Raw genomic sequence first — 18,078 nt, forward strand, 5'->3', positions numbered from 1 at the left:
AATAGTTTGTGAATTAGAGAAGAAATTTAATTTTGTAATAAAAATTTATTACACAATTTTATTATTGCCATACATTTCTAAGAAAAAGTAAAGCTTTCGCTTTTTATTACTATTATTCGACAAAAAAAGACATATTATTTATGGTCCTAAAAAAAATTTAAATTTATTACAAAATTTGTTGCTACATTATGCTATAAACAAAAAAAAAAAAAATATGAAAATATAAAGCAAAAAATAATAATAATAAAAACTGTATATAACACGTTTATAATGTGTCATAACTAAACAAAAATGAATTAACAACACTTTCAAGCTTTAAACACCTGTGTAAAATAGTTAAATTTACATGACAAAAGAAATAAATGTTAATTATAGCAAAAACAGTAATAATTTATAGAGATTCAAATTTTAACTTATTTGTCTTGTATTTTTCTTTGCAGATTATTATTTTTCTCAACCAAATACCCACAATCGTTTTGTGCCATCTTCACAATATCAAAGTAGTCGCAATTACAATCGTGCTAGTTCCACAACAGGAGCTGGCTCACCAGGCTCATATCAAGAACAGATTTTATTCATAGGCAATGAAAGTAAACAGCCACAAAGTCAACCTTTAACCTCGGCTGCCTACCAACCATTTGGACAACAACAATATACGGTAAGTTTTCCTCTTTACATTTAGTTTCCTTTACAAAAACCTACTTGGCAACTTTGTTATTAAAACGAAATGTTAACACCCTATTGTTTAACAATAAATATTAAATTAAAGCTACTTAAATATTTATTTCAATTCATAGTTATTGTTAAAAAAACAATCAACAAAAACGCCAAGAAAGACAGACGGACTTATTCAAAAATAAAAGAAAGAAAATAAGAAACTGCATTTGGTCAAGTGAAAGTTAAATAGCAGTTATTAAGTCATACAATAATGTTAAAATCAAAATAATATAATTAAATTTATATATGAAGAAAAAAACTACAAAAAACTATATAGTTAAACCTAACCAAATAGCGAAACAAATCAATTGTAAATTCAAGCAGTCTACCGTTTTAGTTAAAAATAAATTTATTTTTTTTTGTGAGCGTGACGTAGGTATGTATAATTGTAGCTGTAGTAAGGGGGGTATAGGTTTCCCTAATATACGCTTAACTATAAAAATTAAATATCAAAAATTTACCAAAAAAAGAGTTCATGACAGTAGGTTTGTTAAAGAGTGAAATTTGTTGAATGAAATTTTAGTAATTTTTATAAAATTAGTTAAATTTTTTTTTATGGCTGATTGCGTTTTAATAATGGTGATGTGCAAAGAAATGTTGGATCAATAATTTTTTTGTAATTATTTGGGATTAAAGGGGAAATAAAGTTGAGGTTTGTGTCTTAAGTCTTTTGTTTTAAAAAGCTATATTCAAATAAAAATATCTTATTGAGGGAGAAAATACTACACTTTTATGTACAGTTATAGTCTGTTTAAATTACAGTCTGGCTTATAGTCTAAAGTTAGTCCAAATTTCTTGCTTAGTCTACAGACCGAATTATTCTACAGTTTTACTTGTAATCTAGTCTATAGTCTTGTCATGTCTTTAGTTTGTTCTATAGTTTATTATGTGTACTATAGTTTAGTCTATATTCTGAACAATAGTCTAGTTTATAGTTTGCATTATAGTATAGTCTATATTCTTGACTTCAGTATAGTATATAGTCTGGACAATAGTCTAATTTATAGTTTGAACTAGATATATTATTTAGTCTAGTCTATAGTGTAGTCTATAGACTAGTTTATAGTCTAGTCTATGATCTAGTCTATAGCTTAGACAACAGTCAAGTCAATAGTCTAGTTGATAGTCTAGTTTATAGTCTAGTTTATAGTCTAGTTTATAGTCTAGTCTATAGTCTAGTCTATAGTCTAGTCTATAATCTAGTCTATAGTCTAGTCTATAGTCTAGTCTATAGTCTAGTCTATAGTCTAGTCTATAGTCTAGTCTATAGTCTAGTCTATAGTCTAGTCTATAGTCTAGTCTTTAGTCTAGTATATAGTCTAGTCTATAGTCTAGTCTATAGTCTAGTCTATAGTCTAGTCTATAGTCTAGTCTATAGTCTAGTCTATAGTCTAGTCTATAGTCTAGTCTATAGTCTAGTCTATAGTCTAGTCTATAGTCTAGTCTATAGTCTAGTCTATAGTCTAGTCTATAGTCTAGTCTATAGTCTAGTCTATAGTCTAGTCTATAGTCTAGTCTATAGTCTAGTCTATAGTCTAGTCTATAGTCTAGTCTATAGTCTAGTCTATAGTCTAGTCTATAGTCTAGTCTATAGTCTAGTCTATAGTCTAGTCTATAGTCTAGTCTATAGTCTAGTCTATAGTCTAGTCTATAGTCTAGTCTATAGTCTAGTAGTCTAGTCTATAGTCTGTCTATAGTCTATAGTCTAGTATATATATATATATTGATATAGTACACTTAACAAAATCATTTATTTAATGTTGCACAATCAATAACTGAGATATAATTTCTTACATAAATCTTCAAAATAATTTTCCAGTTTTAAATTTCCTGATTGGCAAAAACAACTCTTCTCTTAATTAGTTGCTACTTTCAAAAAGTCATCATAATCTAAGATACAAAAAATTATGATTTATGATCATATCATTTTAAAACAATTACAATTGATATTATTAAATTAACAGCTAAATTTGAAAAGTACATATTATGTTTTACTAAAAACTGTATCAAGGTTATCATACCATTCATTGATTCCATGAAACAGCTTAATACATTTTTTAATACTTTTCCTTTCATATTTTTTTCCTAAAGTTTAATGTTTTTCTTGAACCCAAAATGTAATAGTAAAAAAATTAAAACTTTGACATAATCTCCTATGACCTTGTTATACATCCATGTTATCTTTTACCTGTTATTTCTTCTTACATATTTCTTTAATTAAATTTTTTATTATTTTCTTTCTTTTTCATCAAGTTTCTATTTTCATTTTCACTTTTACTTGCGAACAAATCATAAGAAAATATGTCTGCCACCAGACAATAATAGAGCAATAAAAACTAAAAAATAATGTTAATAAGAAAGTTTATGTATGAAAAGAAAAAAAAAAATAATAATTGTAATAACTAGAAAAAAATCAGATAATAATAATGTTTAATGAAAGTGACATGAACATTGAACTTTTGCGGTTGAAGAAAATGTAATTTATTGTGATAAATTGTAATAATGGGAGAAATTATGAACAATTAAACAGAAAAGAAGATCATTGAAGACATGAGAGAAAATCTCTCTGTGGTTTTTGACATGTGCAAAGTATGTAACTTAAGTCTTTTGTTTGGGGGAGTTCCTAAAAGTTAAGTGAATTTTGTTATCAATAGGTAGGAATGGATATCCTTGGGAAAAAGTGGTGTTGACATAGACAATTGATATACAATGATTAAAATTAGTAATAGACTTTTCTATAGTAGAGTAGACAATAGACTAGACTATAGACTAGACTAGACTATAGACTAGACTAGACTATAGACTAGACTATAGACTAGACTATAGACTATAGACTAGACTATATACTAGACTATAGACTAGACTATAGACTAGACTATAGACTAGACTATAGACTAGACTATAGACTAGACTATAGACTAGACTATAGACTAGACTATAGACTAGACTATAGACTAGACTATAGACTAGACTATAGACTAGACTATAGACTAGACTATAGACTAGACTATAGACTAGACAATAGACTAGACTATAGACTAGACTATAGACTAGACTATAGACTAGACTATAGACTAGACTATACACTAGACTATAGACTAGACTATAGACTAGACTATAAACTAGACTATAGACTAGACTATAGACTAGACTATAGACTAGACTATAGACTAGACTATAGACTAGACTATACACTAGACTATAGACTAGACTATAGACTAGACTATAGACTAGACTATAGACTAGACTATAGACTAGACTATAGACTAGACTATAGACTAGACTATAGACTAGACTATAGACTAGACTATAGACTAGACTATAGACTAGACTATAGACTAGACTATAGACTAGACTATAGACTAGACTATAGACTAGACTATAGACTAGACTATAGACTAGACTATAGACTAGACTATAGACTAGACTATAGACTAGACTATAGACTAGACTATAGACTAGACTATAGACTAGACTATAGACTAGACTATAGACTAGACTATAGACTAGACTATAGACTAGACTATAGACTAGACTATAGACTAGACTATAGACTAGACTATAGACTAGACTATAGACTAACTAGACTAGACTATAGACTAGACTATAGACTAGACTATAGACTAGACTATAGACTAGACTATAGACAAGGTTATAGTCAAGGCTATAGAGTATACCATAGACTGGACTCTTGTATATATTGTGGTCTGGACTTTAGTAAAAACTATAGAGTGGACAATACTATAAACTAGGTCAATACTATTGATTGGACTACTATAGAGGGACTATAGTTAATACTATTGTTTATTATGTATTATAAAAAAGTACTTTTTGTTTATTTTTTTCTTTTTTAATTATTTTTTGTTTTCCATTCCAGAACACTCGCAACAATGACTACTATGACATATCGCCACGTCCCTTTGGAGTGCCGGGCACAGCCACTGGTTCCGCTTCCACTTACACACGTTCCAAATCGTTTAAGCCCAGTAGCAGTTTTTCGCCATCAAACGGTTTTGTGCCACAACGAGTCAATGTGCCACACCAACAGACACAATTTCTACAGCATTTCAATGAACCAACGGTAAGTGAAATATTCCAACAATTTAACATATTGCTTTGTGAAAAAAAATTAACTGCTAGACACTAACCTTGCCAGGAATATATAATCAGAAATATGCTTAATCATAGCTATAAAAGGGAAATGTATAAAAAAATACCTTCTTTTTTTACAATAGTAATTTTTTTAACACCCAGTTTTTGTTTTTTTTTTTGCTGTTGAACTTAATTTTCTTTGGGTATAAAAATTTCTGGTATTTTTAAAAATATATGCCAAGACACTCACTCATCAATTTTGTTGTTTGAATATGTATTACAACACGTGATAGAGTTTTTCTGTGGTATTTCGAATGCATGTGTGTGATTTGTTTTAGTTAGTCTTTACAATGTCACTCCCATCTATAGTTTAACCATACAGACAGACACATTTACACATTCACATGTGTTTTAGTTGTTGTTGTTGAAGAGCTTAAGACAATAGTTTATCTTACAAATTACCACATATCTAAAGGTATTTATGTATGTCTTGATGTCTGTCTATATAACTTTTAGCTTTAAGTTAACTGTGTGAAGTATTAGAAATCCATGAAATTTATATATGAATTACAAATGAAGTGAACTGCTCTAAAAAAAAGAAATACAAATTGAATTGAAACCACTAATTAAATATACCAAAAAAAAACCTTAACAAAGTACCCCAACAATAGCAACAAAAAGAGCAAAATTGTTTTGAACATAATAAATGCGAATACAAATGTAGAGTAAAATGTTAATAATACCGCCACCACCGTACGAACAGCACTACCCTGCCTTTAGGTATGATTTCAAAAAAGTTTTTTTTTTACAAAAAACACCATCAATCTAAAGGTACTTTACGTGGGAATGTTAATGTTTCATAATATTGCAACAATTGTTTTATATTATTTTTTTGCAAAAAAAAGTGTATTTTTTGTTTGATTTTCTTAAGAATTTTGTAATTTTTTTTGCTATTTGTTTACATGTTGCAAACATTTTTATTGAAAATTTTTAATTTAATTTAAATTCATTAATAATTTATTGCAAAATTGTTTATGTTTTTGGGGTAGAAAAAACAAGTAAATCTAGTTGTTACCCAAAGTGGTAACAACTTTAAGATTAAGTAAGAAAATAAATAACACATTTAAACAAAAATAAATATTTATATAAATCTAACTTAAGTAAAGCGAGCTTCTAAAAGGTGTTCAAATAACAGTAGTGTTGAGAAAAATACAATTTAAATCAATTTTAACCAAAGAGTGGGCTTCAAATCATTTGTCTTTTAAACTTTTCTCCTCTAATTTTTAATATTTACATATTTTACATTATTGTTTACATAAGAAAATACTAGTAAAAATTTTTTGCTTTTAGAAACTTTTTTAAATTATTTAATTTTTAAACTTCTACCTAGTTTTTTTAATTGTTTACATATTTTACCCAATTGTTTACATGTGTAAAGAATGTAAAATTCCTCTATTTACAATTTCTTCATTTAATCTCAATATTTTTTCTCTAATTATTTCAATTTTTGAATTGTTTACATATGTTTTCTTATTGTTTACATATTTTACCTTATTGTTTACATGTGTCAAATTTTCAAATTTAATAATTTTATAATGTTTTCTCATTACTATGTAATGTTATCCTTAAACTACTTTAATTTTCAATTGTTTACATATTTTACCTAATTGTATACACATGTAAACAATGTAAATTTTTTTTAATTTTAAACTTCTACTTTCAGAGACCAATTTACATGATTGTATTTTTCAAACATGTACTAGTTTATTAGTTGTTTACATATTTTACCCAATTGTTTACATGTGTAAAAAATGTAAAATTTCTCTATTTACAATTTCTATATTTTATCTCAATATTTTTTCTTTAATTTTTCCAAAAATTTTTATTATTTACATATTTTTTCCAATTGTTTACATATTTTACCTCATTGTTTACATGTGTAAAATTTTCAAATCTATTTATTATTGTGAATTATTGTCAATATTATATTAATTTTTTCATAAATTACGTTAATTTTCCATTGTTTACATATTTTACCGTATTGTTTACACATGTAAACAATTTGAAATTTCATCATTTTAAACTTCTACTTTCATTTTAGTATTTTTCCTGTAATTTTCCACAATTTTGTAATTGTTTACATATTTAACCTAATTGTTTACATGTGTAAAAAATATAAAATTTCTGTATTTATAATTTCTACATTTTATCTCAATATTTTATTTATAATTTTTGCAAAATTTTATTTATTTACATATGTTTTCAAATTTAATAATTTTTTAATGTTTTATCGTTATTATGTTAATTTCGCTTAAATTACCTTAATTTCCAATTGTTTACATATTTTACATCATTGTTTACACATGTCAAATATGTAAAATTTCTTTAGTTTGTATTTCTAAAATAATTTTATGATTTGTTCGACGCCTTATCTATATTTTTCAATTGTTTACATATTTTACCTTATTGTTTACAAGTGTAAAATATGAAAAATTTTAATATTAGTTAGTCTTTATTTTTGTTTATTTTTAAATTGTTTACATATTTTACATTATTTACCTTATTGTTTACACGTGTGTAAAATTGATGTCAAATGTAGCTTCAAAGAAGGAAATTTATGTTTCCATTTTAGTGTTTGTTTAATGTATATTTATTTTGCATATTTATCTATTTTACATTATTTACCTATTGTTTACATATGTCAAAAATGTAAGAAATATTTACTAACATTATAGTTTAGGTTTTTTGTTATAAATTTTTTAAAATAGTATGTGAAAGTAGTTTTTTGTGTAAAGTTTACCCGTGTAAATATTTCGATTACTTTTTGTTACAAGTTTTTGACTTTTCACTTAAATTTTACATTATTTACTTAGTGTACGTTAATATTTACATATGCCAAAATGTTGCTGTAGTTCTCTAGTTTACGTTTCGATGTAAATTTTTTGTGTAATCATTATTTTATCATATGTTTTTTAATTGTTTACACGTGTAAACAATACAAATTTGTTAAGAAATTTTTTGTTTTTGGCAGAAAATTCGTTTTTTGGTTTAAAATTTGTTAACAGTTGCTATAAATATTAAGCTAGTTTAATTGTTTATATATTTGACAAAAAGATTACACTTTATTTGTCATATTATTTACATACTTGACATATGGTTTACACGTGTAAACAATACAAATTTGTAGGCGAATCTTTAGTTTTTTGCAGAAAGTTTTTTATTTGATTTAAAAACTTATGTCATATTTTATAAATTTTCTGTTAGTTTAATTATTTATATATTTGTTAAGTTGTTTACCTACGTGACATATTGTTTACATGGGTAAAATATGTAAACAATGTAAAAAATAAGAGTTTTTTTAATTTCAATGAAAATTAATAAAGAATTAGGAAGAACATTAAAATTTCTTTGTTGTTTGTAATATTGACATATTTTTTCATTGTTTACATTTTTTACATTATTGTTTACATGTGTAAAAATCAGGAAAATGTGTTATAAACTCTGATATTTAAAGTTTTACCCAGTTAAGCATTAAAATTCTTGAAATTTTCAAAACTTTTTGTTGCAGTTTTTTTTGTCTCTTATTTTTATAATTTCTTGTCCCACTGTAATGGTGATTTATAAACTTTAATGTAAACCCAGCAAATGTGTATTGAACGCCTTTAAGTGGACTGACTGCTGCGTTAAGTATAAAGTAATAAAACAAATGCATAAATTGTTGTTGTTGTTAACATTATTAACTTCTGAGTATTTGTTTAGTTATAGATTTAATGTTATTGTTGTTGCTGTTGCTTTTCTGGGGATCTCATTTATACTAGGTGCTCCAATTTTTACTACGAAAGATTGTATATGTCTGGTCTGTGGTGTTTTTGGTTTATTTTTGGTTTGGTTTACTTTTTCAGTGAAAAAAGGCGAAGAAAAAAACTAATATTTCTTGTTTTAGTTCAGTTTTAATTTCATGTTGGGTTTGTTATTCACATTTCTGGTAACTGACTGTTGTAGTTGTTATATTTTCTGTTCAAAACATGATGCTTTAACGCTCTTGTTATGTAATTTTTGATAATTTTAAAGCGTTTGTGTTCATTTGGTCAGAAACCAATGTATTGGCGGCCGGCTGCTTTACTTTCATTTTCATAATGTTTTATTAGATTGTTACAGTTTTCGGAGGTTTGAGTTTGAAAAATAAGTTGTTATATATTTCGAATTTCTGATAATGAATTGTTTGTGTATTGATTTCTATTTGTTTTATGTATCTGACGTACAACCATCAGTTGTGGGAGCTGTCTTGCACTCAGCATGTTGTAAATTTTTCTATAATGTTGCGCCTGAGGCAGGTGTATGCTTGAGCTATAGTTGAGATATTTTGTTGTAATGTATTGGTATTTAATGAGCCATTTGGGGGAAAAAATCAAATGCAATTTTTATTAGGTTTACAAATTTTTAATCCCAAAAAAGGGCAAGTTATTGTTTATAACTGTTATAACAATATAGGTAATTGTGATGATTGTTATGAAGAGTAAAAGTTTTGCTTTGATTTATTTTTAAGAAAAATTGGGTTAATGGATAAAATTTTTTTGATAAATTGGCAATTTTGAATAACACATAATGAAAAAATCTTAATTATGAAATACGTTCCATTATATACTAAAGTAAAACCTACAATTTATGGCCAATGCCTTCAATTAATTCAATATCTTTGAATTTTGCCATTATTTACATTAATTTTTCATTATTTACATATTTTACTTCATTCTTTACATGCGTAAACTATATAAAATTTCTTTATTTTGTAAATTTAATTGCATTGTTTTACTATGATATATCGATTTTCCAAGTTTACGAATTATTTACATATTTTACCTTATTGTTTACACGTGTCAAGTACCATTTTTTTTATAAATTTTGAAATAATTCACTTATTTTTGACAGTTCGTATAATGTTTTTAACATTTCTCGTTTTTTACCCTTTTATTACATTGTTGACATAGTTGTTTACACATGTAAAAAATTTCAAATTTCTTTATAGTGAAGATTTACTTATATTCTACTCCATTATTATTCAATTTTCTCTATTTTCATATTGTTTACATATTGTTTACCTTATTGTTTACCTGTGTAAAGTAAAAAATTATATCTTTATTGAATTATTAATTTTACTCAATAAGTTTTTTTTCATAATTTTCCAAGATTTTTTCATTTTTTACATTGTTGACATTATTGTTTACACATGTAAAAAATTTAAAATTACATTTTATTGAAGATTTGTTCATGTCATATTGCATTATTTTTCAATTTGTTCTGTTTTCACATTGTTTACATATTTTACTTAATTGTTTACACGTGTAAAGTATCAGAATTATAACTTTATTAAATTTATGCCTAAATTCCAAATGCATTTTCGATGATTCTTTAAAATTTTTTGTTTTATTTAATTCTTTACATTGTTGACATTGTTCTTTACACATGTAAAAAATGAAAATTTTTTTTGTATCAAAGATTCATTCATGTTCTACTGCATTATTTTTCAATTTGTCCAGTTTTTGGCATTGTTTACATATTATACCTTATTGTTTACACGTGTAAAGTAACAAAATTATGTCTATATTGAACTCCTAATTTAATTATATATGTTTTATCGTTAATTTTGTAAAATTTTTAACCTATTTAAATATTTTTACATTGTCGACATTATTGTTTACATGTGTAAAGAATGTAAAATTTCTTTATATTTTAAGTTAATTTATACTCTATTGTGTTATTCTTTAATTAAGTCTGTTTTTGTATTGTTTACATATTTTACCTTATTGTTTACACGTGTAAAATATTCGAATTTTTCTTCATTTTAATGTTGTATTAAACTTAATTGCGTATTTTCATTATTTACTAAGATTTTACGTTTATTTACCCCTTTATACATTGTTGACATTATTGTTTATACGTGTAAAAAATGTAAAATTTCTTTATAAATTAAGTTAATTTGTACTCTATTGTATAATACTTTAAATTTTCCAGTTTTTGTATTGTTTACATATTTTACCTTATTGTTTACACGTGTAAATTATCTGCATTATAATTGTTTTTAATATTTTATTAATTTCAATGAGTTTTAGCATTACCAGTTAACGATTTCTCAATTATTTACATATTTTACATTGTTGAAGTTATTGTTTACATGCGTAAAAAATGTAAAATTTATTTATTTTTGATGTTTACTTACATTCTATTATATTATTCGTAATATAAGCTCTTTTTTGCATTGTTTACATATTTTACCTTAATGTTTACACATGTAAACAATTGGTTTTTAACGAATTTTTAAAGTGTTTTTGTCTTTGGCCTACATTTTCCGATGAATTACCTTGTTTTTTCATTCTTTACATATTTTACATTTTTTACATCATTGTTACATATGTCAAAAATGTAATTTTTTTCAACACCAAAAATCTTTTTAGTAAGATATATCTTAATATATTGAATTAGTGCAGTTTTTGCTTTAGTTACATATTTTACATTGTTGACATTATTGTTTACATGTGTAAAATATGTAAAATTTTAAAAGTTTACCTGGCTTTACATCTTTTTTTAAATAGTTTTCAATAATTTACCCTTTTTGTAATAGTTTACATATTTTACATTATTTACCCTATTGTTTACATATGTAAACTAATAATTTTTTTCCTTTCTCCATTCTTTCCAGGTGGATAAACCTTCCTCCCCTAACCGTTTATCGGCCTCTACTGGATTTGGCAACTCGGTGGCTAGACCTTTTGGTAATGGTGGCTTCACACCCAGTTCGAATCGCAACCGTCCAGGTTCAACCTCCTACTCCAATGTGGATGCTCCCGTAGGACCTCAAACTCAACAGGTTCCCTTCCGCAATACCCGCAATCGTTTTCAACCCAGCTCGGCTACCACCACCACTACCTCCACTTCAACTACTACTGAACATCCTAATACCAGTCGTAGATATAATCGTTTTGGTGGACGCACACAAAATCTCTCCTCAGGAGGTTTCAGACCTTCCACACAAACCACCACACAGGCCAATAATCCGGAACTAAGTAGGATCAATGTAAAACCCAGTAATCGTCGTCCTGCCTTTATCAGTCGCGAGGTTAATGAACCCATACAGGCGAATAAACCCCTTAAGAATTACCCAGTTAAGCAGGGAAGAGTAAAGCTTCCCTTGAAGGATAAATTGCTAAAGCAACAGGTATCAGCCTCCTCGACACCTTTCCGACCAGCTCTGCCTTTTGGTGTACACAAAGAAAGTGGCGGATTAAGTGATGAATACGAAGAGACTCAGGAGCAAGTGGATAATAAGTTAAAGTTGCCGGTATTAGAGAAACTACAATTACAGGAGGCTGAAGCTAAACCTCCCGCAATAGATAGTGTAGCCAAATCCACGGAAGTGGCAGCCACCACATTGACAGCACAAACCAATTCTAAGGAAAACCAAGAAGATGTAGTGGCTCAAAATTCCGCCAATGCTTCGCAAAGTGAAGAGATACAAAAAGTGGAAGACAATGAGGAGGAAGGAGGTGAAAATTACTCCGATGAGTACTCACAAGAGGAACATCAGGAAACGGGTAGTGGTAGTAAGGAAGCTATTACCGATGGTTCCTTAGAGAGTGAAGGTCATACCACTGAAAAGCCTTTGCAACATGAAGAAGAATATCACGAGGAGGAAGATAGTGAGGCAGCTTTAAAAGCCACTGTTATGCCGGTAACAGAACCTACTACCACTAACAAGCAAGAGGATCAGCAAATAATAACCACCACTGAATCGGCGGCGGCAGGAGAAGCTGACAAAATTACGGCTACCGTATTAATGACCACCACCGAGTCTTCGGGTGAGAAGCAAGAGCATGATGAAGAATCTAGTGCGGATTATGATGAGGAAGACTATGAAGAAGAAAGTGGAGATGAGGAAAGTGGTGACGATGAAGAAGCTGAGGAGGACGAGGAACACGAGCATGAAGAAGAACATGAAGGTTCGGCTCATAGTTTGGAAAATACTGATGATTCTTTAAGTACTAGCTCCACTACCACTTTAGAACCTAGTCCTTTAATATTGGATCGGGAAGTTATTTCTGTGGTTACCACCAAGAGTGTGGTTAATGGTTCCACTGCCTTCCCCTCACCAGTGACACCTCGCTCTACTACTCTTTCCATGGAAGAAGAAGCCATATTTACCGAAACTAAAGTATCTCCAGCTTCGGAAGAAAACGCCGAGGAGGTAGATGGTCCAACCACACCCACACCCAAAGCAGTCAGTGAAGAAGTTTTGATCAATACCACCGAAGGCTATGTGGTGGTAGCTTCCATACAAACCAGCAGAAGTATAAATGGAGCCCGTTTCTTGCCCTTCCCCGCCATACAACAGGAGGAGTCTAAGAAATCTTTATCAGAATTGGAACGTAATGCTAAGGCCAAGGCTAGTAAAAACAATCAAGACTCCTCCTCGGAACAAACCAATGAAAGTGGTGAAATGGATGTAATAACCACGGCACAAACAGAATCAACTACGGAAAGTACCTCCTCGACACAGGCCTCCTCTTCCACTGAAAGTATCATAGACAAATTGGATAGGGTACAATCGGAACTATCTAGTGGATTATTGGCTGGCAAATATCCCATAATAGGTCAAATGGCAGTGTCCACGCCCTCTACTACCTCCACCTCTGGTAATAGATTTGCTCCCAATATACGCAAGTTCCAGCCTAAGACTACTGCAGCTCCCAAAGTAAGGGTTCATCATTTCGATGAATCTCCAGCACCCAAAGTTAAGGTGCATCATATTGACGAAACCGAAATGGATGAATTGGCCAGTTTATTGCCTGATGGTTTTAAGAGACCTTCCTATAAGAATCGTAAGATCACCACTACAACTAGCACCACCAAGAAACCTGAACAAGAGGTTCACGAATTCAAGAAACCTTTAAGAAATTCCACTATAGGCAGATCCTTTAAGAATTCCCCCGTAGCACAAGATGTTTCTTTGGCCGGTTTACTGCCTAAGGGCTATAAATTGTCCACGACCACCGAAAATCCTAAAAACGATCTACACAATATTTTAAGCAAAATCAAGTTTGACGAGAACCTCGATACATTGCTGCCCAAGGATTACAAAGACAAGGCTACCACAGCCAAACCTGCGGTAACTTTGGTTGATGATATATCCAAATTTTTACCACCAGGTTATAAACTAACCACACCCACCACGCCCACTATTAAAGAAGAAAAGAAAACGGAAGAAAAGAAACCAGCCTTAACAGGAGTTACTGCTGCCGAGCCCGATGATATAACCAAATTCTTGCCCCCTGGTTATAAACTAAGAACTACCAGAAAACCTTTGCCTAAAGTAGAACCAGAAGCTATAGACATATCCCAACTATTGCCTAAGGGTTATAAGCCGGCCGCAGAAGAAAAGGAAAAGGTTGCAGAGGATATTTTCAAGAAAATTGAATTTAAAGAAGTGGCTTCTCTATTGCCTCCTGGTTTTAAACTTAACAGCAGTGAAGAAGAACCAGCCAAACATCCCGCTTCAACGTCAACTAGTAGCACCACAACTACCACTGCCAAACCCAGTGAGGAGACTCAAGGAAATACCTCTTCCTCCTCTGGTTCTGGTTTCAAAGTAGTCTTCCCTAAGGGTATACACAAGCGCTTAGGAGCTCAACGTTTAACCACACCCAGAACCTTTGAGTCCGCTGAGAATTTCGGTGGCTCTAATGGCTCCCCTCCAGTGGTAGTAAGAAAGGGTCCACCTACCAGAGCCACTACAGAATTTACCGGCTGGCCCACACCCTCCACTACCCCCATTTCTATAGAGAAGCTATTGGAACAAGCCAAGACAGCCACTATTAACTTCGAAGATTTATTAATGCCTTCGACTTCTACCACCACTACTACAACCACTACCACCACCACAACTACTACCACTACACCCAAACCTACTAAACCCGGATTCTGTACTTCGGATTGTGATTTGGCAGCCACTATTAAGATTATAGATGGTGTTTCCTGGAAACCAGAATTATTGGATCATAATACGGCGGAATGGAAGAATTTGGCAAGAGAAGTAGAGGCACAAGTAAGTAAAAATCCGAAATGGACTGATGTCAGGTACTATAGATATCATTCTAAAGACCCTAAATATCTCATGGATCTTTAATTCAAGATTTGAATTAGAAAGACAACAGAGATCTTAGGAACGAGAAGCTAAAAAAGAAATTACCAAGGCCCTAGATATCTTACGCATCCCTGATGTAAAAATTTTGTTTCATAAGATATCTAGGGCCTTCAGAAGAGGATCCTTAACTTATTTTTAGCATTACCCGGAAAACAATTTCATTATTTTTACTCTTTTCTTAAACAGTTAAACGATGTCTACTCCTCGGCTCCCAAATTAAGTAAATGGTATAAAAAAGTACGTATTGACAGTTTCAGTAAAGGCAGTGTTTTAGTCGACTACTATGTAGAACTGGCCAATATTACCCAAGATGTCAATACCTTGGAAATTAAGAAACTCTTCCATGAAGCCCTAACACCTCAACCCGTCTTGCCCCACAAGCCCGAAACTGAAAATGAAACCGATAATGAAGAGGATAGTAGTTATCAGGATATCAAAGAGGAAAAACTAGTCAAAGAAACCTTCCTAATGGGTAAATATCTTATAGATCCAGTAGCCACCGATTTTTCAGGTAAGTTCACCAAATTCTTTTAAATATCATAAAAAACGTTTTTAATTTTTCTTTAATTGTTTTAAAACAAAGTCATACCCAAACCCTTGACACCTAATGTGGAATTTGCTGAAGAAGATTTGCTTATACCTCAATGGGCCATAGTGGTTATAGTCATTGGCGTAGGTTCTCTGGTATTTGTGGTTATATTTGGTATAACTGTGGTAAGTACATGTTATCTTTTAAGAGGAGGAGTAAGAGGAATGATTCTCTTACAACATTTCTATAGAAAAGTTGCTTGTCTGACAGACAAAATTTCTATAGAAAAGTTGCTTGTCTGACAGACAACATTTCTACAGAAAAGTTGCTTGTCTGACAGACAACATTTCTATAGAGAAGTTGCTTGTTTGACAGACAACTTTTCTATAGAAAAGTTGCTTGTCTGACAGACAACTTTTCAATAGAAAAGTTGCTTGTTTGACAGACAACTTTTCTATAGAAAAGTTGCTTGTCTGACAGACAACTTTTCAATAGAAAAGTTGCTTGTTTGACAGACAACTTTTCTATAGAAAAGTTGCTTGTCTAACGGACATCTTTTCTATAGAAAAGTTGATTGTCTAACGGACATCTTTTCTATAGAAAAGTTGCTTGTCTATCGGACATCTTTTCTATAGAAAAGTTGCTTGTCTATCGGACATCTTTTCTATAGAAAAGTTGCTTGTCTATCGGACATCTTTTCTATAGAAAAGTTGCTTGTCTATCGGACATCTTTTCTATAGAAAAGTTGCTTGTCTATCGGACATCTTTTCTATAGAAAAGTTGCTTGTTTATCGGACATCTTTTCTATAGAAAAAGTTGCTTGTCTATCCGACATCCCTTCTATAGAAAAGTTGCTTGTCTATTGGACTAGATTACATTGTTTTTGTTATTTTTTTGTGTTTTAGTTACTTAATCGCCAGAATCGTGCTAAAAAGACTCCTATACCTTTAACCAATGATATGTTGAATGAATTGAAAATCAATCACATGGGTGGTGTGGACAATTATGGCGTCGATGATTTCTATAATATAGATGATGCCTGGAATGATACAAAACAACCTATTAAACCAAAGGTAAGTAAAACTTTTCAGTACTTCTAAAACCATTTTAAAATATACTCTTTCCTTGCAGCGCTTTACCAACTCCATGAACGACAGCAGTGGTTCGAATATCTACGACAGTTGGCGTTCAACACGTCATGGTGACTACTATTACGATTCGCAAAATAATTACTCCTCCCAAAAGGGTGATTCACTGCAAAGATCTCTTAAACATCATCCCCATTCACAATACTCCAATCATTCACAGCATCATCAGCAATCGCTGTATGGAGGTCATCAGTATCCAGATGCATTTGCGGATGCCCATCAAATGTATACGTATAATAATCAAACGAATGGCCGATCATCACGTTATGCACGTGATTATGATCCCGATTTTTAGCTTATAGAATTTTAGTGTAATTCTTAAATTTACAAAACAAAACATGTATATAAAAATTATTTAAAATTTGCTCTATAATTTCTTTTTTTTTTAAACATGTTTTATTATTAATTAACTTTTTCTAAACAAAACTTTTATAACTCTTCCCTTTTAAACTAATAATTAGTTGTTTAAGTTTTTTATATATTGATGCTCTTTAACTTTTAATTTTTTCTCTTAAAACTTATTTATATTTATTGTAATTCTTACTTATTCTTTAATACTTTCTTTTTTTTAATTATTGGCATTATTTTTATTATTATTTGAATTTGTGACAAAATTTATATGTGCCTTGTTTAAACAAAATTATGGAAAATTTCCTTAGTTTCTTCATAATTTTAAAAATATGAAATTTGTTTGATACTTTAGCTTTAATTTTTAAGCAATTGAATTTAATTAATTATTTTTTATTTTGCTCTTTTTAAACAAAATAAAAATTTCTATGAAATCAGTCAAGTTTTTAGTTTTTAAAAAAAGTTTGTAAATTATAAATTTAATATTAATTAATTAATATTTTTATAACACTGAAACAAAAAAAAAAAAAAAGAAAACAACAAATCTTTTAGCTGCCTAAAATATTACATAAATGTAGTTTTTCGTTTAGTTTTAAGTACTTTAATAATAAAACTATTTTAGTAAAATAATGAAAATAGAAAAAAATAAAAGTAAAAAATTAAAAAAAAAGTTGTTAAATTATTTAAAAATTCAAAAATATTTAAATCTTTCAAAATGATTTCTTAGATAAAACATTTATACAGAGAAGTAGCTTGTCAAATACACAACATTTTTATACAAAAGTTGCTTTTCTACTAGACAACATTTCTATAGTTAGTTAGTTAGTTGTTAGTAGTAGTTAGTTAGTTAGTTAGTTAGTAGTTAGTTAGTTAGTAGTAGTTAGTTAGTTAGTTAGTTAGTTAGTTAGTTAGTTAGTTAGTTAGTAGTTAGTTAGTTAGTTAGTTAGTTAGTAGTTAGTAGTAGTTAGTTAGTTAGTAGTAGTTAGTTAGTAGTTAGTTAGTTTAGTAGTTAGTTAGTTAGTTAGTTAGTTAGTTAGTTAGTTAGTAGT

At 29.6% G+C, this 18,078-nt stretch overlaps 1 protein-coding gene across 3 annotated transcripts in view; it reads left to right on the plus strand.

The window, feature by feature from the left end:
- The window catches only part of LOC119602987 (mucin-5AC), a 77,238-nt gene extending 59,589 nt beyond the window's left edge, over positions 1-17,649 (plus strand). For all 3 annotated transcript variants that reach the window (XM_037954833.1, XM_037954834.1, XM_037954835.1), the window contains exons 3-9: positions 441-658; positions 4,595-4,798; positions 11,507-14,905; positions 15,191-15,515; positions 15,588-15,718; positions 16,439-16,606; positions 16,665-17,649. In XM_037954833.1, the coding sequence (XP_037810761.1) occupies positions 441-658; positions 4,595-4,798; positions 11,507-14,905; positions 15,191-15,515; positions 15,588-15,718; positions 16,439-16,606; positions 16,665-16,976 (4,757 nt within the window). In that variant the 3' untranslated portion in view covers positions 16,977-17,649. The remainder of the gene's footprint in view (positions 1-440; positions 659-4,594; positions 4,799-11,506; positions 14,906-15,190; positions 15,516-15,587; positions 15,719-16,438; positions 16,607-16,664) is intronic.
- Positions 17,650-18,078: the final 429 nt, after the last annotated feature.

This window comes from Lucilia sericata, unplaced genomic scaffold (assembly GCF_015586225.1).
Source record: "Lucilia sericata isolate MDLA Ls3-8-SP2 unplaced genomic scaffold, ASM1558622v1 Contig000268F_arrow, whole genome shotgun sequence".
NCBI lineage: Eukaryota > Metazoa > Arthropoda > Insecta > Diptera > Calliphoridae > Lucilia > Lucilia sericata.